General features: G+C 43.9%; 1 protein-coding gene across 1 annotated transcript in view; it reads left to right on the top strand.

Annotated features, from left to right (window-relative positions):
* The window catches only part of CDH26 (cadherin 26), a 48659-nt gene that overhangs the window by 13777 nt on the left and 12451 nt on the right, over nucleotides 1-22431 (top strand). Inside the window, exons 5-10 of the mRNA XM_052651276.1 lie at nucleotides 9513-9669; nucleotides 13084-13250; nucleotides 13447-13575; nucleotides 15201-15386; nucleotides 16611-16879; nucleotides 21410-21552. Of these exons, the coding sequence (XP_052507236.1) occupies nucleotides 9513-9669; nucleotides 13084-13250; nucleotides 13447-13575; nucleotides 15201-15386; nucleotides 16611-16879; nucleotides 21410-21552 (1051 nt within the window). The remainder of the gene's footprint in view (nucleotides 1-9512; nucleotides 9670-13083; nucleotides 13251-13446; nucleotides 13576-15200; nucleotides 15387-16610; nucleotides 16880-21409; nucleotides 21553-22431) is intronic.

Below are 22431 nucleotides of genomic sequence, written 5' to 3'. Positions count from 1 at the left end.
AATAAAAATGCCCACAACGACATGGTAGTATCTTGTGCTACCAGCCAAAGCTTACAGGGCTTCTTAGAAGTCTGCAGCCCATGTTCTAGTTTGAATTCTGCTGGAACCTGGGCTCTGTTCTCGGACATGCTTGCCTAAGCATTTCCTCCTTCAAGGGGGGAGATGTTTTTAATATTGGCAAGAAGTAATTTGTGAAGCTTTTCTCCACTCACTTAGAAAATTCATACACATGATAAGCTATATACCCTTAACACATTAGTGGTCTTGGACTCTGTAATTTTTAAACAGGCAGAAATTCTCCGAAACTTCCAAAGGACATGCAAAGATGATGGTCTAGGTCTTCTCTCTCCATATAATCCTTCAAACCCCTCCATAAAATGTGCAGTTTTTGAAAAAAAGAGGGAATATAGAGACTTCCCTGATGGTCCAGTGGTTTAGAATTCACCTACAAATGCAGGAAGCCCAGGTTCAATCCCTGGTCCAGGAAGATCCCACATGCCACAGGGCAACTAAGCCCGTGCACCACAAACACAGAGCCCCTGCTCTAGAGTATGGGAGCTGGAACCACTGAAGCCTCTGAGCCTAGAGCCTGTGCTCTGCAACAAGAGAAGCCTCCACAGTGAGGCACCCACATACCACAACTAGAGAACGCCTGTATGCAGCAGTGAAGACCCAGCTCAGCCAAAAAGAAAATAGATAGATAAATAATTAAAATAAGATGGAATGTAAGGTCATAAGGGGGACCCTGGGACAGCACTTCTCTATCTTTACTGAGCAAACAGGTCACCTGGGAATCTGGCTAAAATGCAGGTTCTGTTTCTGTGGGTGGAGCAGGCCTGAGCTCCTGCATCTCTCACAAGCTCCCAGGAGATGCTGCTGCTGGTCCCCAGGCCTCTGCAGGTTGACTGTGGAGGAGCTAGGACACAACAGTTAACAGGCGCAAGCTGTGCAAGGGTGGAACAAAATACGTAGTGCTTGGGGCGGTTTCATTTTGGTTACTGTTGTTTGATTGCTTTTAACATCTTTAATAACGTACTAAGGTTGGCATTTGGGATTCCCAGGTAGCAAAGGATACTGGGTCAATCCCTGGGTCAGGGAGGAGGGAATGGCAACCCACTCCAGTATTCTTGCCTGGGAAATCCCATGCACAGAGGAGCCTGGTGGGCTACAGTCCATGGGATTGCTAAGAGTTGGTTATGACAGCATCTGAACACCATGCTGAATTGGGTTAGGTCTTGGTCTAGTAACCAGCATCCTTGTAAGGGGAGGGAGATTTGGACACAGAGAGAAAGAAAAGGAGGCCATGGGAAGCTGGAGACAGAAACTGGAGTGATGGGTCTATAGGCCAGGAAAACACTAAGGATCGCTGACACCACGGGAAGTAAGAAGAGGGGCCTGGAGTGGACCATTCTGCAGAGTCCCAGGAAGGAATCCACCCTATAGACACCCCAGTTTTGGTGCTGGCCTCCAGAACTGCAGGAGAATACATTTTTGTTGTAGGCACCCAGCTTGATGCAAAAGTCATGGGGGACTAACCCAGGGGGTTAGCTGCTAGTTAGCAAGATGTGAGACAGGCTGCTGAGGATTATCAGCCCTGAAGGTGGGACAAGCAGAGTGTCATAGGCACACTACCCAAACTGAGTGCTCTAGCTTAATCACCGGCTTCTCTAAGAATGCTTACTACCGCTTTTTGACGGTCCTTAAGGACAGGATGTTATTAAAAATTCAGTAAGTCTAATGTATTGGCAAGAAGACAGCTCTAGCAGCACTGCTTTACTCCTGCAGATAGCAAAGGAGACACTGCTGCTGCTGCTGCTGCTGAGTCGTTTCAGTCGTGTCCGACTCTGTGCGACCCCATAGACAGCCCCCTACCAGGCTCCCCCGTCCCTGGGATTCTCCAGGCAAGAACACTGGAGTGGGCTGCCATTTCCTTCTCCAATGCATAAAAGTGAAAGGTGAAAGTGAAGTCGCTCAGTCGTGTCCGACTCTTAGTGACCCCATGGACTGCAGCCCACCAGGCTCCCCCGTCCATGGGATTTTCCAGGCAAGAGTACTGGAGTGGGGTGCCACTGCCTTCTCCAAAGGAGACGCTAAAGCTGGCTAAAACTTGTGTTCTGAAGGTGACAGGGTGGTGGGAGGAGCTAATTTCTGGTTAATCCCATAAAAAACCTACAAGAAAGCAGTAGCAGGGGCTTCCCTGTTGGCTCAGTGGTAAAGAATCTGCCTGCCAATGCAGGAGACCTGGGTTTGATTCCTGGTCTGAAAAGACTCCACATGCCCCAGAGCAGTTAAGCCCGTGCACCTCAAATACTGAGCTTGCGCTCTAAAGCTCTGCAACATAGAAGCCACTGCAATCAGAGGCCAGCGTGTACCACAGCTAGAGAGCAGCCCCCACTCACTGAAACCGGACTAAAGCCTGTGCAGCAAGAAAGACCAAGAACAACCAAAAATAAATAAGTAAATAAAAAAATTTAAAAAAGAAAACAGCAGCACCAACTGAGAATTGCTGGAAGATTTAAGACCGAGAGAGGGAAAAAGTCTTTTTTCTGTGTAGAGATCTTTTCTATTTATATCAAAATATGCTCAATTTCATAGGGTACAAGTACACTCAAGAAAGTCACCTTTTTACATTCCTCATAATGATTATTTGTGGCTCTTTATCCCAACATAGTTATCTTCACCTATTTCTAAGCTATGCATAGATGTGAGTTTGTATTGTGTGCTTGGCATTTAAGATGTTTCTTTTTATATGCTTGTGTCTAGGATAAAGGATCTTGTACATGTAATTTCATGTAGCTATCACATCAATGCCCTGTGGTGTGTTTACCCAAGGATATAAATCTGAAGGCTGTAACAAAAGTCTGAAAACCCTTTAAAAGTGTGGAGAATATCCATGACATTTCCTTTCCCCATTGTGATTCTGAGTCCCTGGAAATTCTTAGTATCTTGCCAAAAACAAATAGCACTTATGCCTCTCAGGCATCTTTCAGAACTAAAGGTCTCAGATGTAGCTTTAGGATAATAAATGTAACATAGAATAATAAACATAAAACAAACATGTGGCTCTTGTTTTTAAGTGGGAGGATTATAGTTGGCACAAACTTAGAGCCAGAAGTCAGGGTGATTAAGGAGCAGAGCTTTGCCAGCACCATCATAAATTATGGAGGAGCATGTGGAAAAACAGTGCTGGAGAAAGCCAGTTAGCTTGCACAGAAATTTAAAAATGTATGTTGGAGTCCCCAAAGCAGACAAGTTCAGGACTAGCAGCCTTGCAGCATCCTTTGTCTCATAGAGGGAGAGGAGAGAGCTGAACGAGAGTGGACGTGGGGCCTGGGGCAGCATCTTATGACGCTGAGCAGGACCAACATGGTGGCTGCTGATCAGCGAGCAGCGAGTCTGCTGGGGAAAAGGCCTGAGGAGGTACAAACAGGAAAAGTGGAGGGTGGGGCAGATGGCTGCCTGAAGCTCTTAGGGTCCTAAGACGGCTGGCTGGTGAAGCAGCCTACTCTGGACTCTGGGGCCATAGAGGGAAGAGACGAAGTACCAGCTGGTGGCACCATCAAGTCGACCCCACACCTAACTGCACTTGAATCTGGGCTGCTCTGCCTCCAGGCTCTGAGCCTGACAGTCATGGACCCTCTCAAATAATTCAGAGCAGGTGGACTTCCCTGGTGGTCCCGTGGCTAAGACTCAGTACTCCCAGTGCAGAGGGCCTGGGTTCAATCCCGGGTCAGGGAACAAGAGCCCAGATGCCGCAACTGAGTTCATAAAGATCTCCCTGCCACAAGAAGACCCAAGATTTTGTGTGCCGCAACTAAGACTCACTGCAGCCAGATAAATAAATATATTTTTTAAATGTTGCAGAGGAGGAATACAAGGGAGCCTCCCTCCAGGACTTATGAAAGAAGAAAGGAGCTGAGCTTCCCTGGTGGCTCAGACTTTAAAGCGTCTGCCTGCAATGTGGGAGACCCGGGTTCGATTCCTGGGTCAGGAAGATCCCCTGGAGAAGGAAATGGCAATCCACTCCAGCACTCTTGCCTGGAAAATCCCATGGACGGAGGAGCCTGATAGGCTACAGTCCATGGGGTCGCAAAGAGTAGGACACGACTGAGCAACTTCAGACTCAGACTCAGACTCAGCCAGGCCCCAGGCAAGTCCACCCTCCCTGGGCCTCATTGGGGCTTCTTCTCTGGCAATAAGCCCCATACTTACTCATTGTCCCTGAGCAGGGCTCTGCATCTAGTCACCAGAGGCCCCTTGAGAGGAGAAACCAGCATTCCCACCATAAAAGGTCATTTGCTTGAGAGCTCCTTGGTGCTCCTTCTGACTCTCTGCGGACTCCCCGAAAGCTTTTCAGTCTTCAACAAATAAAATTGCTATTTTTTTCCTAAAGCAATGAGAGATTCAGTAGCAAGTCAGAGTAGACCTACTTTTTATATATATATATGATTGCCTATGCCTTATTTTGGAAGCAGGGGCCCTTTTTTAAAATTAATAGACTTTATTTCTTAGAACCATTTTAGGGTTACAGAAAAATAGATAGAAAGTACAGAATTCCTATGGGCTTCCCCAGTGACTCAGTGGTAAAGAATCTACCTCCTGGAGATGCGAGTTTGACCCCGAGGTCAGGAAGATCCCCTGGAGGAGGGTATGGCAACCCACTTCAGTATTCTTGCCTGGAGAATGCCATGGACAAAGGACCCTGGCTGGCTACAGTCCATGGGGTTGCAAAGAGTCAGACATGACTGAAGGGACATAGCACGCATACATGCACAGAGTTTCTATTACCTGCTCACTTTCCCACTCATCCCATAGTTTGCTCTATTATTAATATTCTGCATTACTATAGGACATTTGTTACAATCGATGAACCAATGCCATACATAATCATTAGCCGAAGCCCATAGTTTACACGTGGATTCACTCTTTGTGCTGTACATTCTCTGGGTTTTGGCAATGTATAGTGACATGCACCCACCCTTCTGGCATCATGGTTTCACTGCCCTAAGGTTCCCCTGTGCTCCATCTATTCATTCCTTCCTCTCCTCGGAGCCCTTGGCAACTGCTGATCCTGTTACTGTCTGCATGGTTTTGCCTTTTCCAGAACATCATAGGGTTGGAATGGTACAGTCTGTCACCTGTTCAAGATCGTCTCCTTTCTCTTGGCGATATGCACTGAAGCTTCCTCCATGTCTTTTCATTGCTGAAAAATATTCCATTGTGGAACACTATGGATGTACCGCTCTTTGTTTATCCGTTCACCTGCTGAAGGCCATCTTGGTTGCTTCCAAATTTTGATGATTATGAATAAAACTGAACATCCATGTTCAGGACGTAACATGATTGTTGGATTGTGTGGAAAGAGTATGTTTAGTTTTGTAAGAAATTGCCAAACTGTCTTCCAAAGTAGCTACACCGTTTGCATTCCCACAAGTAGTGAATGAGACTTTCCTGTTGCTTATCTTACTTTTTAGGTATAAAGCTAATAAAGGCTTCTTATGGAATTTAAAAATCCCTAATAATTTATTTACTTATTTATGCTAATGGTATAGTCATTAAAAACCTCTCCTCACTCCCAATTTCTTCTCTGATCTGATTCCACAGAGGTGACCACCTTGCATCTGTGTCCTTGCAAGCATTTGTACTGCCTATTGTCAACATTCATAGGCTAAAAATTTATTAAATTTTATGAAAATTAAGGATTCCACTTAAACATTTTGACCTCGTGCAAGAACAGTAATTTCTCTGCATGAATAGTCTCTAAATTGCCCTGACACGACAGGTGCATTTGTGATACTGGAGAACTGCTCACTCTTCAGGGAGCAGAGTCATTGCTGGATCCCTCTGAAGTGGTCTCTGAGTCACTTTCTGTTTCTTCTGCCCTAAAGATAAATGACTAAGACAGTGGTGCCTCATCCCTTAAAACCTTGCCTTCAAGTTCAGTTCAGTTCAATCGCTCAGTTGTGTCCGACTCTTTGAGACACCATGAACCGCAGCACGCCAGGCCTCCATGTCCATCACCAACTCCCGGAGTTCACTCAAACTCATGTCCATTGAGTCGGTGATGCCATCCAGCCATCTCATCCTCTGTTGACCCCTTCTCTTCCTGCCCTCAATCTTTCCCAGCATCAGGGTCTTTTCACATAAGTCAGCTCTTCGCATCAGGTGGCCAAAGTATTGGAGTTTCAGCTTCAACTTCAGTCCTATCAATGAACATCCAGGACTGATCTCCTTTAGGATGGACTGGTTGGATCTCTGTGGAGTCCAAGGGACTCTCAAGAGTCTTCTCCAACACCACAGTTCAAAAGCATCAATTCCTTGGCACTCAGCTTTCTTTATAGTCCAACTCTCACATCCTTACATGACCACTGGAAAAACCATAGCCTTGACCAGATGGACCTTTGTCAACAAAGTAATGTCTCTGTTTTTGAATATGCTATCTAGGTTGGTCATAACTTTCCTTCCAAGGAGTAAGTGTCTTTTAATTTCATGGCTTCAATCACTGTCTGCAGTGATTTTGGAGGCCCCCAAAATAAAGTCAGCCACTGTTTCCACTGTTTCTCCATCTATTTGCCATGAAGTGATGGGACCAGATGCCATGATCTTCATTTTCTGAGTGCTGAGCTTTAAGCCAACTTTTTCACTCTTTTCTTTCACTTTCATCAAGAGGCTGTTTAGTTCCTCTTCACTTTCTGCCATCAGGGTGGTATCATCTGCATATCAGAGGTTATTGATATTTCTCCCGGCAATCTTGATTCCAGCTTGTGCTTCCTCCAGCCCAGTGTTTCTCATGATGTACTCTGCATATGTTAAATAAGCAGGGTGACAATATATAGCCTTGACATACCCCTTTTCCTATTTGGAACCAGTCTGTTATTGTTGTCTTCAAGAGTTGGCCCCAATTGCCTCATTGGTGCTGAGGCAATCTCATGGACCACCCTCCTGAATGAACCATTTGAGGAAGATGCTCTCTAAGTGTCCTCAGGAGTGGACTTAAGAACATTGCTTTTGTTTATATGTTTTTATATTTAATATTTTGTGTGTCCTTACAGCTTCACATGGAGCTTCCCAGGTGGTACTAGTGGTAAAGAACCTGCTTGCCAGTGCAGGAGATGCAAGTGATGTGGGTTTGATCTCTGGTTCAGGAAGATCCCCTGGAGAAAGAAATGGCAACCTACTCCAGTATTCTTGCCTGGAGAATCCCATGGACAGAGGAGCCTGGTGGGCTACAGCCCATAGGGTCGCAGAAGGTCAGACTTGACTAAAGGACTTAGCACGCATGCACGCACAACTTCACATAATCATTTGCAAAAAATATGGTAACAACAGGGTGTAATTGGCTTTCAAGGAGACAGAAGGACCCAAGGATTCCCACTGGCACCTCAGCTTTTGTTGCACACGTGCATGTATGCACGCATGCACGCACACCAGTTTTAGCATCTGCTCAGAGCAGAATGATGGGAGGAGCTCTGCAGCGGGGGTCGTGTTAGGACACTTGTCCTCTCAGGATGCTTCCATTCACTTACATCTTCAGCAGTTCCAGAGAATGCCCTTTCCAGCAAGCAATCATTAGTCAGTGCTGGGATGGGTACTGTTATTTTCAAAAAACAGAATCAAGGCTCTTGTGGTTCAGGCTGCCTTTTTGTTGGTTTCCACATGTAACAGCTGTTTTGTGTAAGTGGGTGATGATGCAGTTCCTGAATCTCTTATAGATGTGATTTGGCTGAGGCAGAATGATGGACCTGGCCCATGAGCTTTCTGCTTTTGACAGTGATTCTGTTATGGGGCACAAATCAGGGACATTCACAAGACCTTGTGAGATCATGACCCCTCAGATCAATGGCGCCTTCGCCATGTTTGTTCCTTTGTCAGTGGCAAATGCGTGGCTTATTTTCTTTCTACCTTTTTATTCTACCAGCTTCCCTGGTGGCTCAGATGGTAAAGCGTCTGCCTGCAATGCGGGAGACCCGGGTTCGATCCCTGGGTCGGGAAGATCCCCTGGAGCAGGAAATGGCAATCCACTCCAGCACTCTTGCCTGGAAAATCCCATGGATGGAGGAGCCTGATAGGCTCCATGGGGTCGCAAAGAGTCGGACACGACTGAACGACTTCACTTTCACTTCACTTTTTCATTCCATAAATACTTCTCCAATCTGATTCACTGTGAGTTGAGTTTTGCAAGACTCCAAAGTATCCAGGAATGCTACCAAAGCAGAAACTTTTATACCACCACACTGTCAGAAAGACTTCTGGTTGCTTCTTCACACCCAAGCCTTTGATGTGAAGAATAAAAGAACTGCACGTTTATTTCACTAAACATTTTGTATAAGCAGACTATAATTCAGGCAAAAGTGTCTTGGTAACATGCTTTCAACAGGGAATTTGAGACCTAGAAGCTATAGTATAGGCAAATCTCAAAAATCCCTATTGCCAAACACAAAAATGGTTGCGTGTCTGTAAACAATCATTTTGCAAGCTTTTAGTGAGCTGCTAGCTTCTACAGAATCAAAGCACGAAGAGAAAGGCTGAGTTTGATATTTGAATGTTGAGAGGAAAATGCATTTCGATTTGTTGTGTTTTAATTACCGTTTAGTTCAAAATATTTTCTGATTTCCATTGTGATTTCTTCTTTGATCTGTACATTATTTAGAAATGCTTTGCTTAACTTCCGAACGCTTGGGGTTGTAAATTATCTTTCTTAATGATTTCTAGCTTATTATTCTCTGTGTATGTGTGTGTATGTGTGTGTGTGTGTTTGGTTGCTCAGTTGTGTTGGACTCTTTGAGACCCTTTGGATGGTAGCCCACCAGGCTCCTCTGTCCATGGGATCTTTCAGGCCAGAATACTGGCGTGGGCTGCCGTGTCCTCCTCCAGGGCATCTTCCCAACCCAGGGATTGAAGCCTCATCTCCTGTGTCTCCTGCATTGCAGGCAGATTCTTTACCCACCGAGCCATCAAGGAAGCCCATAGGTGTCCTAGTTTATTTATTTATTGGTTGTGGGGCTTGTGGGGATCGAACTTGGGCCCACGACAATGAAAGTACTAAGCCCCAAGCACTAGAGCTGCAGGGAATCCCTAGTCCTAGTTGCTTTTAAAGGTTCCCTCTCCCCAAAGCTTAAGTGTTTTCTCTCTGCAACGTTTCACCAATATGCAGTAGTGTGCTTACTTTTCATTACAAGACATACAGTATATAGGAACTGAGGCTTATAACAACTTGCCTATGTTGATACAAGTGGAGAAATTGAGATTTGAACCTACTATTAATAATAATAATGAGTGAAGTGTTTTTTCAAGTCAGCTCATTGATCTGTCCTACAAACACTTGTTGAGTGCCCAGTCTACGCTCAGTCCCTGGGGTCGCAGGGTGAATGAGAGCCTGTGACCCCTGCCTTCAGGAACTTTCAGTCTATGGAGGACACTGATGCAGGACACACAGTATTACTGACTGGGATGGGATTCGTGCCATCAAATCAATGGTTCTGCAACAGTAATATGGTTTCTCTGCTTCTTAGGTTTATTTTGATGTTGCCAACCGCTTAACAGGACACATCGTGGATAAATCCTTGATTATCAACATCAGGATCAATGATGTGAATGATCACGCTCCTGAATTCCCTGAGAAGGAATTTAACATCAGTGTGAAGGAGGACCATGCCGCAGGTGCGCAAGGTGGGGCTGAGGGGGTCCCTGCCTTCTCTGTGCCGTGAAGGTTTTCCAGCTTCTGTACTGACAGGGCGCCTCAGTCCTAGTTGTCTTGAGGGAGCCTCTCACTGTTCACATCCCAAAGGTCACAGGCCCTGGATGAGAGCAAAATGCCATGAGGTCTCCATGCCTCATTTTGTATCAGCAGCAAAATGATGTGGAAATTGTCAGTTGGAAAAGCTAATCTGTAAATATCAACCTAAAATAAATGAACGGAGGAAGAAGAAGCAGAGGTGGGTGGTGGGATCCTGCATATCTCTGCGAAGTTCTCATCTGTAAACATCTGTAAAATAGCAGCAAGATGGCATCTAAAAGTCCTGAGCTAGGATTCTGCAAGTCTTGAAACCCGAATCATCCTCATTTAAATGTGCAACTATTTGAATAACAAAAAGCATTATTTATTTTGCAAAACAGTCTCTGGGAAATTTGGAAAATTCCAAGAAACAAAAAGACTAAAATAGGAAGCATCTTTAATGCTACCAATTAGAGATAAGTACCGTTAATGTTCTAGTTTAGATTCTTTCAATATTCTTCTTTGTACTTTACATATGTGTGTGTGTATACACACATGGTATGTTACATTTATATGTGTGTATATATTCACAGATTTATACAGATAATTACAAATGTATACTTGTATATGTACATATTTTTTTCATCTTTATCATAGTACAAAATGTATATGTGTTTATATTCAGTTCAGTTCAGTCACTCAGTCGTGTCCGACTCTTTGCGACCCAATGAATTGCAGCACGCCAGGCCTCCATGTCCATTACCATCTCCCGGAGTTCACCCAGACTCACGTCCATCGATTCCGTGATGCCATCCAGCCATCTCATCCTCTGTCGTTCCCTTCTCCTGCCCCCAATCCCTCCCAGCATCAGAGTCTTTTCCAATGAGTCAACTCTTCGCATGAGGTGGCCAAAGTACTGGAGTTTCAGCTTCAGCATCATTCCTTCCAAAGAAATCCCAGGGTTGATCTCCTTCAGAATGGACTGGTTGGATCTCCTTGCAGTCCAAGGGACTCTCAAGAGTCTTCTCCAGCACCACAGTTCAAACGCATCAATTCTTCGGTGCTCAGCCTTCTTCACAGTCCAACTCTCACATCCATACATGACCACAGGAAAAACCATAGCCTTGACTAAGCGGACCTTAGTCGGCAAAGTAATGTCTCTTCTTTTGAATATGCTATCTAGGTTGGTCATAACTTTTCTTCCAAGGAGTAAGCGTCTTTTAATTTCATGGCTGCAGTCACCATCTGCAGTGATTTTGGAGCCCCCCAAAATAAAGTCTGACACTGTTTCCACTGTTTCTCCATCTATTTCCCATGAAGTGATGGGACCAGATGCCATGATCTTCGTTTTCTGAATGTTGAGCTTTAAGACAACTTTTTCACTCTCCTCTTTTTTAGTTCCTCTTCACTTTCTGCCATAAGGGTGGTGTCATCTGCATATCTGAGATTATTGATATTTCTCCCGGCAATCTTGATTCCAGCTTGTGTTTCTTCCAGTCCAGCGTTTCTCATGATGTACTCTGCATAGAAGTTAAATAAGCAGGGTGACAATATACAGCCTTGACGTACTCCTTTTCCTATTTGGAACCAGTCTGTTGTTCCATGTCCAGTTCTAACTGTTGCTTCCTGACCTGCATATAGGTTTCCCAAGAGGCAGGTCAGGTGGTCTGGTATTCCCATCTCTCTCAGAATTTTCCACAGTTTATTGTGATCCATACAGTCAAAGGCTTTGGCACAGTCAATAAAGCAGAAATAGATGTTTTTCTGGAATTCTCTTGCTTTTTCCATGATCCAGTGGATGTTGGCAATTTGATCTCTGGCTCCTCTGCCTTTTCTAAAACCAGCTTGAACATCAGGGAGTTCATGGTTCACATATTGTTGAAGCCTGGCTTGGAGAATTTTGAGCATTACTTTACTAGCATGTGAGATGAGTGCAATTGTGTGGTAGTTTGAGCATTCTTTGGCATTGCCTTTCTTAGGGATTGGAATGAAAACTGACCTTTTCCAGTCCTGTGGCCACTGCTGAGTTTTCCAAACTGGCTGGCATATTGAGTGCAGCACTTTCACAGCATCATCTTTCAGGATTTGAAATAGCTCCACTGAAATTCCATCACCTCCACTAGCTTTGGTCGTAGTGATGCTTTCTAAGGCCCACTTGACTTCACATTCCAAGATGTCTGGCTCTAGATGAGTGATCACACCATCGTGATTATCTGGGTTGTGAAGATCTGTTTTGTACAGTTCTTCTGTGTATTCTTGCCACCTCTTCTTAATATCTTCTGCTTCTGTTAGGTCCATACCATTTCTGTCCTTTATCGAGCCCATCTTTGCATGAAATGTTCCCTTGGTATCACATATGTATAAATATATGACCTGAAGAAGGACATGGCCACCCATTCCAGGATTCTTGCCTGGGGAATCCCATGGACAGAAGCCTGGTGGACTATGGTTCATGGGGTCACAAAGTGTCGAACACAACTGAGTGACTAACACACACACAAATATATGTGCATGACTTTTTATGTGTGCATATTTAAGAATTTTCTCTTTAAAAATGCAATTTTACTGTTTATAACCTAACAGTATTCTCCTAGAGCATCTTGTGTGTCATATTTTATTTTATGGACGTGCTTTAAGATTTTTAACCAATCTTCTTTTGTTGCACATTTACATCTCATTGTCACATTTTGTTATTTTTACAAAACATGCTTCAGTGAACATATCTGAGCTAAAAGCGTGTGCCATTCAAGCATTGGCTACTTAGCACAAATTCAGACAGGTAGAATTGCTGCTCCAAACCGCACAAATAACTTTCGTGTTGCTGTTTATCCATAGCCCAGCAGCATAAGACAGTGCTTAGTGTATTGTTCGTCTCTAATTACCAAGTGCTTGAACATGTGATAGCTTTCCTGGCCATTTCTAGCTCCCTTGTCAGTTGCTTGTTTCTTTTCTTTGTCCACTTCTGTTAGCGTCACTGTCAGTTTTTCTTCTTGACTTCAACCTCCTCCTTTGACATTAAGAATGTCTATGTCTCTGTCGGCCAACATGTATTCCAAATATATTTTCCTGGTTTATCATTTCCTTCCTTTTATTTATAGTTTTTTTTACCACACACTTAAAAATTGATCTATTGACTTTGTCCTTTAAGCCTCTGAATTTGCAATCATGATTAGAAAGTCCTTCTTGACCTTATGACGATTTAAATATTCCTCTTCACTTTGTCTAGTATGTCTATAGCTTGACCTTTGTATTTACATACTCAATCCATTCTGGTGTAAGCCCCAGTGCCATTCAGCAAAGAATCATTCTTCTACTGGTTGGATAGGCTGCTGTTGGCCAATAGTAACAATTTAAAAAATTCTTTCCAGGTCAACCTGTTTTTCAGATGTTAGCAGTGGATCTGGATCAAGAAAATACTCCAAACTCTCAAGTGCTTTACTTCCTTGTTTCTCAAACACCGGTACTGAGAGAGAGTGGTTTCCGGATTGACCGTGTTAGTGGAGAAGTGCGACTGTCAGGATGCTTAGATTATGAGGTTATGTGCACTTTATTGCTTTGGAAAAATAAAATGGGTTCTCCCTCTCTGAGCCTCAGACTTAGGGTTTGCATTTGCAGTGAGAAACCCTCTGTGGCTAGACTGGCTACTGAAATTGCTAAAATGGAACATTTCTGTATTAGATTTCTTTTTCCTGTGTTTGAAGGGTTTTGCCTACCTTTTCCTCCTTATGTAGATGGCACCTCGGTTTACACTACTCATTGGAGCGAGGGATTATGGCCACCCGCCGCTCTCATCCACAGCCACCGTCCATGTGCACGTGCAAGACAGCAACAACCACATGCCCAGGTTCACGCAGGACCACGTAAGTCCCCACACGAACAGCCTCCATGCCCCAGGCTCTGTTTGCTGAGGGAATTCCTCCATCACCCAAGATACAGGCAATCTCCAAAATAACTCCAGCTTAGAATCAAGAAGTCAAAATTGCATTGATAGGGAACCAGTTAATAGCAATCACGTGAGCCTACATTTGTTACTGTTTTGGGCCAAAACGGTGTTCAGTGTGTTGACAGGAATCCCTAGGTTTTCACTGGTTGGAGCTGCTGCATTTTCCATCCTGCAGGTGAGATGGCCGAGGTTCGGGGAAGACAAAGGATCCAGGCTCTGTCCACTTCAGGGCCTCTCACTTTCCACACTGCTGATGTTTTGGAGATGGAGGAAGGGCACAGGGAGGGTGGGGAGGGGCTGCCCAGTGACCTGTACCGTGTTGAACAATAGCATCCTTGACCTCTGCCCACTGGAGGCCAGTAGCATCCCAAGTTGTGATAACCAGAAATGTCTGCTACCATGCCCAATTGTCCCAAGCCTGACCCACAATGTTCAGAGCTCTGAAATAAGAAGATGGGCAGGCAGACTTGGGCCAGGCCTTCCCCAGCTCACCTGGTTTATATATAGGGCTCCACACAAGATTTCACAGGCTGCTAGGTCCTCAGGCTTGAGGAAGGTGCTGGCACTCATTGTCCCAATCAGTTTGGGAATATGAAACCACTTAAAATGCAGAAGATTGCTAAGAGAGGAAATAAAAACCAGTCATGATCTGCTTTTAGTTTCTTAATTTTTCACTCTTCCATATTAATTTTTAAGAGGAAAACGTCCATTGTATTTCTGTCTTTCTTCTGACCCTTCTCAGGGAGGTCTTTTCTGATGACCTGGTTAAATTCCCAACCTGACCCCCCAACATACATACACTCAGTTCTCAGCTCCTTGGGGATGGGATTTTTGCTGTTTTGTTCACAGCATCTAAACCAGAATTTGGTACACAACAGTCTTTGTTGAATAAACAAATGCTACAAACACTTATTTTTTGTGTCATTAAAAAAAATTAATTGTATAAACTGAAGTTTAAATATTTCCAATGAAAGCAGCTCACTTAACAGTATGTAATAACTGAAACATATTTATTATATCTGAGTCTTGTTTCAAAATCCTTCTCCAACTTAGTAAAAAGCTGTACTCTCGAAAGTAGGGCTGGAAAAAAAATACACATTGTTATTTTGATGTGCTGGAGAAATTATCTTGTCACCAAAAGTATTGAATAAGGAGCTATTTTAAAGATCTATTATGTATTAGAAAGATTATCACCTTAATTAAAATACATAAGAGCTCTATCCTAGTAGAGTTAGATTTTTGTAGGCAGCATAAAATAAGGTGTGTACTATTATTCTAAAAAGTGGTGCCTTGCATTGGATAGAAGGGCACTTTTAAAGTTACGCAGCTCTTCAGTTATTTGGGCATCCAGTCACAGGGACGAGATAATTTGTTGTTGACACATTTTCTGCTATAACAGACAGACTTCCAGATCCTTAGTGGTCAAGTTCAGTCATAGGAGAAGCATCCAAGTTGTTGTCTCTACGTTTTCTTGCTTCTTCTCTGTTCTCTTTTCCGACTGTGTTTCTTTTTCTCCACGACAATGATGATCATCTCTCTCAGTATAACATTCAGATTTCGGAAGGCTGGGCCAACCAGGGTGTGTTACGTCTCGGGGTTCAAGATGGTGATTCACCATCTACAGCAGCGTGGAGAGTGAAGTTCAACATAACGAACGGCAACGAAGAGGGACATTTTGACATTTCGACGGATCCTGAGACCAATGAAGGGATTTTAAATGTTATCAAGGTAAATGCATCTGAGAAGGTGGCTGTAGATATCAAGGCCCTTTCTGTAGGACTCCTGACAATGAAGTAGGTGCCAACAGATGATTCATGTGCTCTGAGCACATGGCCTGCTGGGTCACAAGTCACCATGGCCAGTGAGGAATGCACGGCTGTGTGGATCCTCAGCTTTTTGCCTTCATGGCTCCTCCCATCAAAATCATATCAGTATTCAAGATTATTTTAGATATGACCAGTTACTTCAACATTAAATTCTTTGGGTCTGTTTTAGACAAAATTTAGTATGTTTATGTAGTCCCATCAGTTTCTTTCTCCTGATGTGATAAAATCATCGACGACGACATTTTCTCGAACCCCATGAGTGCATTTTTATTCTGGGTTTGAAATAAATTAGAACATTTGCATGGACCCGTAAAAATACTGTGGGCTCCTGACACTATGCCTGCTGTGCCTAATAGAGAGTTGGCCCGCAATAAAGTATTATTATCTCATTTAACGATGAAGAAACTGAAGCCCAGAGAGGCTGGGTTGTTTTCACGAAGTGACATGACTGGAGTAGGGGTTCTGACTGGAGCAGTCTGACTCTAGCGCCTTTAGTCTTAATTGCTCTCGGTAGACCCTAGAATGACCAGTGCCTCTGGTGTAGTGCAAGTGAGTCAGCCTGGGGGTCAGCTTCAAAGGCAGACCTGAATGAATATATCTGGAGTGGGGCCGATTCTGCTTGTCAGTGTAACAAGCTCCCGGATGATGCCGAGGGGCCATACCACGCTGTGAATAGCAGGGCTCTGTGGGTTTTTCAAGCCAAATGCCTGGGGCTGGATTTCCCAAATATTCGTAGTCTTTCAACCCTTTTAAGTCACTGACCACTTTGTCCCCTGAATAGCTATGATCATTAATACCCATATTTCCCTAAGCGCCACTGGGTTTTTGCAGGAGAGTTGTCACATTAATGTTTCATTAGGTTATGGTTTTTGTTGCATTTTTCATTACCCTCTGACTGATGGTGGCTCTTTGCAACCAGGAGGAGGGAGGGGAAAAAAAAAGAACTCTATAAATGATTTGAAAATGGGCTGACAACTGTCTTTTGATCGTTATCAAAGACAATGTAAATAATAAATGAAGCACAGAAGCCACAGGCGCTGGGTTAGCAGTGACAACTCATGCTGAGAGGCTCTCTCTGGCCGGCAGAGCCACGGGGACTAATGAAACCTTCTCTCTGGGGTGGCAGCCTTTGGACCATGAGACTCAGCCAGCGTGGAGCCTGGTCGTGGTCGTGGAGAACGAAGAGCCGCTCTTCTCCTGCGAAGGGGGGCAGCTGCGGAGGCCCCAACAGGCCTCGGCCAGCGCCACCGTGAGTGTGCGGGTGACCAATGCCAACGACCCGCCCACCTTCCACCCGGGGACCTTCATCGTCAGTGAGGTCGATGGCGCAGGGCCGGGGACTCAGCTGGGAATGTTCAACGCTACAGATCCAGATCGAACCGCCGGCCAGATAAGGTGGGGAGACTGGAGTGGGAAGGGTGGGAATTCATGCAGAATTAGCCACGTGCCAGAGAGGGTTCCTGTTCGAAACTGGCTCCTTCTACGTGCTCCTGAGGGCGACTGCATCCCAGTCGTGAAAATGCCATAAGTCACCCACCCCAGAACTCCCCTAGCCCAGGTTCGATGCCGTTTTCCTTCTGTAGTGTCCTCTGACCCTCACGGGAGGAATTCACTTGTTCGTTTCCTTTGCATAGAGCACACAATTATTTCACAGTCTTTTTCCTGTGTTAAAATAATTTGTTATGTATTTCTAATCCCTCTTTACCAAATGTTGTAAACTGGCAGCCTTGTGGCTTCTGGCCAGCAGAAGTGTTTTCAATTGTGGCAAAATGTACATAGAGTTTACCATTATCACTGTTTTCAAGTGTGCGGTTCAGGGACATTGAGTACATTTATACTGTATGTCACATTGCACCTTCCCACCACCCATCTGCAAAATCTCTCCTCCGTCTCTTCATTTCCCCAAATTAAAACTCTGCACGCGGTAAACAATAAACCCCCCATTCTCCCCCACCTCTAGGACCCTGCACAGCCATTTTACTTTCTGTCTCTATGCATGTGACTGCTCTAAGTACTTCACACAAATGGGATCACACAGACTTTACTTCTGTGACTGGCATATTTCACTTAGCATACATAGTGTCTTCAAGTTTCATTCATGCTCAGCATGTGCCAGAATTTCCTTCCTTTTAAAGCTGAATATTATTTCCACTGTGTGTATATATACCACATTTTGTTTACCCATTCATCTGTTGATACATACTTGGATTGCTTAGTGTTTTGTTTTTTAAAATGAAGTTGCCACAATCCCCAGGAAGGTGGCAGAGTGATAAGCACCGGGAACTGGTCCCCATCCGGACAATGATGGTGCTGGCAGAATTCATCTGATGGGCTGAATTTGGAACTCAGGAATCTGTGGAAGGATTGCAACTTTCAGGGAAGACAGTGCAAACCATGGTTCATTGCGGTTCATCTCGGCTCTTAGCTCAGTACCTCCCTTACATCCAGCCCCATGCAAGGCAGCTGTGCCTCTATCCCTGGAACTGGTTACACAGCCTGTGGGAGCTGGGGTGGGCGAAAAATTAACAGACATTAATTCCCTTCTCATCAGTAATTAATTTAGACATATAAAGATTAAACTCTCCAATTAAAAGACAGAGCTTGGCAGAATGGATAAAACCCACTCCAGTACCCTTGCATGGAAAATCCGATGGACAGAGAAGCCTGGTAGGCTATAGTCCATGGGGTTGCAAAGAGTCGGGCACGACTGAGCGACTTCATTTTCACTTTCTTTTCTTTTATCTTCAAGAGGCTTTCTTGATATCCAAAGACACAAACGGAAAACCTAACACCATATACAGAAATTAACTCAAGGGTTTCCCTGTTGGATCAATAGTAAAGAATCTGCCTGCCAATGCAGGAGACATGGGATCGATTCCTGATCCGGGATGATTCCACACGCAGTGGAGCAACTAAGCCCATGCGTCACAACTGTTGAACCTGTGTTCTTGAGGGGGATGCCACTGTTGAAGCCCTCGTGCACTAGAGCTTCTGCTCAGCAACCAAAGAAGCTACTGCAATGAGCAGTCTGTGCACCACAACTAGAAAGGAGCCCCTGCTCGCTGCAACTAACAGAAAAGTCTGAGCAGCAACGAAGACCCAGCACAGCCAAAAATAAATAAATAAAATTATTTTAAAAATTAACTCAAAATGGATCAAGTAAGTAAATGTAAGACCTAAAATAATACGACTATTCGAAGAAAACCTAGGACAAAACTTCACAACGCTGGATGTGGCGATCATTTCTTGGAAATGACACCAATGGCACAGATAACAAAAGAGAAGATAGTCAAATCAGACTTCATGAAAACCGAAACTTTTTTTTTTTTTTTTTGCATCAGAAGACACTATCCACAGAGTACAAAGGTAGAATGGGAGAAAATCCTGGCAAGTCATACATCTGATAAGGGATTAATATTCAGAAAATATAGAGAACTTTGAAAACTCAACAAGAGCAACAACACCACCCTGATCCGAAAACAGACAAGAAACCTGACATTTCTCTGAAGAAGATACAAGTGGCAAACAAGCACATGAAAGATGCTCAACATCACTAATCATGAGGGGACTGCAAATCAAAGCTGCAGTGAGATACCACTTCACACTCATCAAAAAACCCCAGAAAACAGGCTCTAGGTTCACCAGATTTGAACCACCTCAGTTCAATTGCTGATTCACACTGTTGTACAGCAGAAGACAACATAACATTGTAAACCAATTATCCTCCAATTTAAAAAAAAAACACAAGAAGGAAAACAAGTGTTGGGGAGAATGTGGAGAAATTGGTATCCTTGGGCACTGCTGGTGGGAATATAAGGTGATACAGCCTCTGAGAAAAACAGTAGGGGAGTTCCTCAAAAAATTAAAAATAGAATTACCATATGATCCAGCAATTCTACTTCTGGGTACATGCCCAAGAGAACTGAAAACAGGGCCTCAAAAAGATGCTTGTACACCCATGTTGATAGCAGCATTAATCACAATAGCTAACATGTGGAAGCAACCCAGGGAGATATTGATGATGAATGGGAAAACAAAATGTGGTCCATACATGCAATGGAATATTATTCAGCCTTAAAAATGAACAGAATTCTGCAATATGCTCCAACATGGACGAACCCTAAGGACATTGTGCTAAGTGAAATGCACTAGTCACAAAAAGACAAATTCTGTACAATTCCACTTATAGGAGGTACTTAGAGTAGTCAAAACTCATAAAGAAATAAAATATAATGGTGATTTCTAGGGGCTGGCAGGAGGGGAAATGGAAAGTTATTGTTTGGTAGGCATAGAGTTCAATTTTACAAGAATGAAAAGAGCTGTGGAGATGGATGGTGGTGATGGTTGCATAGCAGTGTGATGTATTAATATTTAATCCCACTGAAATGCAATTTAAAATGGGGAAGGTGGTAAATTGTATGTTATGTGCATTTTACTGCAATAAAAAGAAAGAGATAATAAAGCTGCCAGCATTTAAAAATCAAGACTATGCTAACAACCTGAATTACTGAATGTTCTTGAAACAGGAAGATTTCGCATTACTGAGTCTGTGTCCAATGGGGTCATGATCACTGGGGGCATGGGGGGAGATCCCTTTGACCTCTTGCTCATCAGTTGACATCAATCCTTATCCGACCAGCTTTGCTCATTTCTTGCACCTGCTCGGGACACCCCTGTGTGCACTAGAGTTTGAGATTCTTCCTTAGAGCAATGCTTCTTGACTTAACCATTGAGAAGGACCAGATTTGCTTTTTAAAATTTCCAGTTCACTGTGGAATAATTATTTTATAAAATATTTAAAAATAAATTACAAAAAAATGATCGTGTGCTTGGGGGTCACAGTAATGCCACTGACTATAAAAATTTCCTGACGCTTGCTTCTCAGTTTTCTCATCTCCTTGGGGGCAGCTAACCTGGAGTTCTAGACCACCACAGGTTTATGCAGGCAAGTGCTGAGTTAAAGAGGCCCAACTGCAGCATGAATCAGAGTCACTTGGAAGGCCTGTTAAATGCCCTTTGCTGGGTCTCACCCTTGGGGTCTCTGATTTTGAGGTCTGGGGTTGGGGCTGAGATTTGCATTTCTAACAAGTTCCAAGATGATGCCAATGCTCCTAGTCCCTGCCTGGACCTCATCTGGGGGATACCCACAGAGACCCCAGATCTGATTCAGGGCTATATTCCTGTCCCTAGAGTATGGTTGGTCCCTTTGTAAACCCTGACTTGACAAATATCAGGCAGAGTTACTGACCTTTTCCAGGGCTTTTAAGTGATGAGGAAGAGAAGGCACATGAAATCCCCTGTCTTCAGCTGTTTTGGGGAGCGACATCTTTTCTGTTTGCCTGGGGGTCCAGGCCTTTCCTTCTATGGGTCTCTCAGCAGGTAGGTTGGGTTCCGATGGTCCCAGTTGGTTCTGATGGCTGCCATCTGACTCTGACAGATCTTGGGGAATTCTGGTAGGCCAGGTGTGCTTGCCCATTAAAAGGGTTACCAGGTGCACACAGATGAAGCAGGATGTAGACAACCACGTCGCCTGGCTGTATTACCCACGTGTGAATCCTCTAGGCTCCAGGGGTAATATAGTCTTGTGCTTCTGTTGTACAGGAGGGCTTGGCTTAACATGAAGCCACCAGCTCCTGCAGGCAACTGAAGACTGGCTCTGTTCCAGGATGAAATGTTTTCCCCGAGGTGGACAGAGTTATGTGCAGCCCGACAAGGACAGGACACCTGGTGTTCAGTGAATATTGCTCTGACACTCTGGTCGGGTCTCAGGTCTCTGGGCCTTCATCAGAGCCAGGAACACTCCTAACAGAGGTTCTTACAATTTCCCGGATTCACAATGGGAATTGTGCCTGCCATGGTATATTTGGACTCGTCTCTTGATGTAACTTTTTAATTTTAAAAATTACATGTGTTTTCTTCTGCAAGATACAAACTGGCTTATGATCCCGCAAACTGGGTCAGCATCGATGAGCGCTCTGGGGTGGTCATCACTGTGAAGCCGGTTGACCGCGAATCTCCTCATGTCAATGACAGCATTTACGTAATCATCGCTCATGCTGTAGATGATGGTAAGCACTGGCCCAGAATTGTCAGAGGGGGCTATGTTTTCTTGCTCTTAAGGGAAATGACACAGGTGAGTGTCTTTCAGCACAACTGGGAAAGATATAAACCTTTTTATCATTGTGCATCTATACTGATGATTATTTTTGATGATAATTCTTGAAATGGCAAATTAGGGGGCTATGCCATAGAAAGAGGGGCAGTGTTCATTCAGAAGAGATGATGAGCCTGATAAGGACACAGCCACCACCACAGCATCTTTTTCATCTGTTCTTAAGACAACTCTCTAGCTCTTTGTCAAAGCCAATTGCATATGATAAACATGAGCAGTTTCTCTGCACTTGGACCGTCTTATAAGCTCAGAAAAATGTGACTGTGCAGGACAAATTTGTCATCAACCAGGATCGGTGATTTTTATCATCATGTTTTAACACGTTTCTCTATAATCTCTCTCAAGGCTGTATTTCTAAACCTACCAAAGCAGAAAGCTAGAAAAATAAAATATATCAAGTAATTTTAATGATTGTATTTAAGAAAATCTGCAAATTAGAATTGTAATAAGAGTTGTCTTATGAACCCAGATTCCCAGGCATACATGGTTGTATATCACATTTGCATAATTAACAGTTGTATAATTAATGTTGCTTAGGGAGATATTAAATATGTGTTCCTAATTGGTTTTAGGTGAGGGTTCCATAATTCTGTTATGGATATTTTATTGAATGGCACTGTTTTTTCAGTGGAATAGTTTTTAAAAAATAAATTTTTATTTTGAGGTCATTGTAGACACACATGCAGTTTTTGGAAATAAGGTAGTGGGATCCCAGGTACCTGTTGCCCAGCGTCCTCCAGGGGTGACACCTTGCAAAACTCTAGTGCAGGATCCA

The sequence above is a fragment of the Budorcas taxicolor genome, chromosome 13 (assembly GCF_023091745.1).
Source record: "Budorcas taxicolor isolate Tak-1 chromosome 13, Takin1.1, whole genome shotgun sequence".
Classification (NCBI taxonomy): Eukaryota; Metazoa; Chordata; class Mammalia; order Artiodactyla; family Bovidae; genus Budorcas; species Budorcas taxicolor.
Note: the sequence above shows the minus strand (reverse complement) of the source record. Positions and strands in the feature narration are given on the sequence as shown.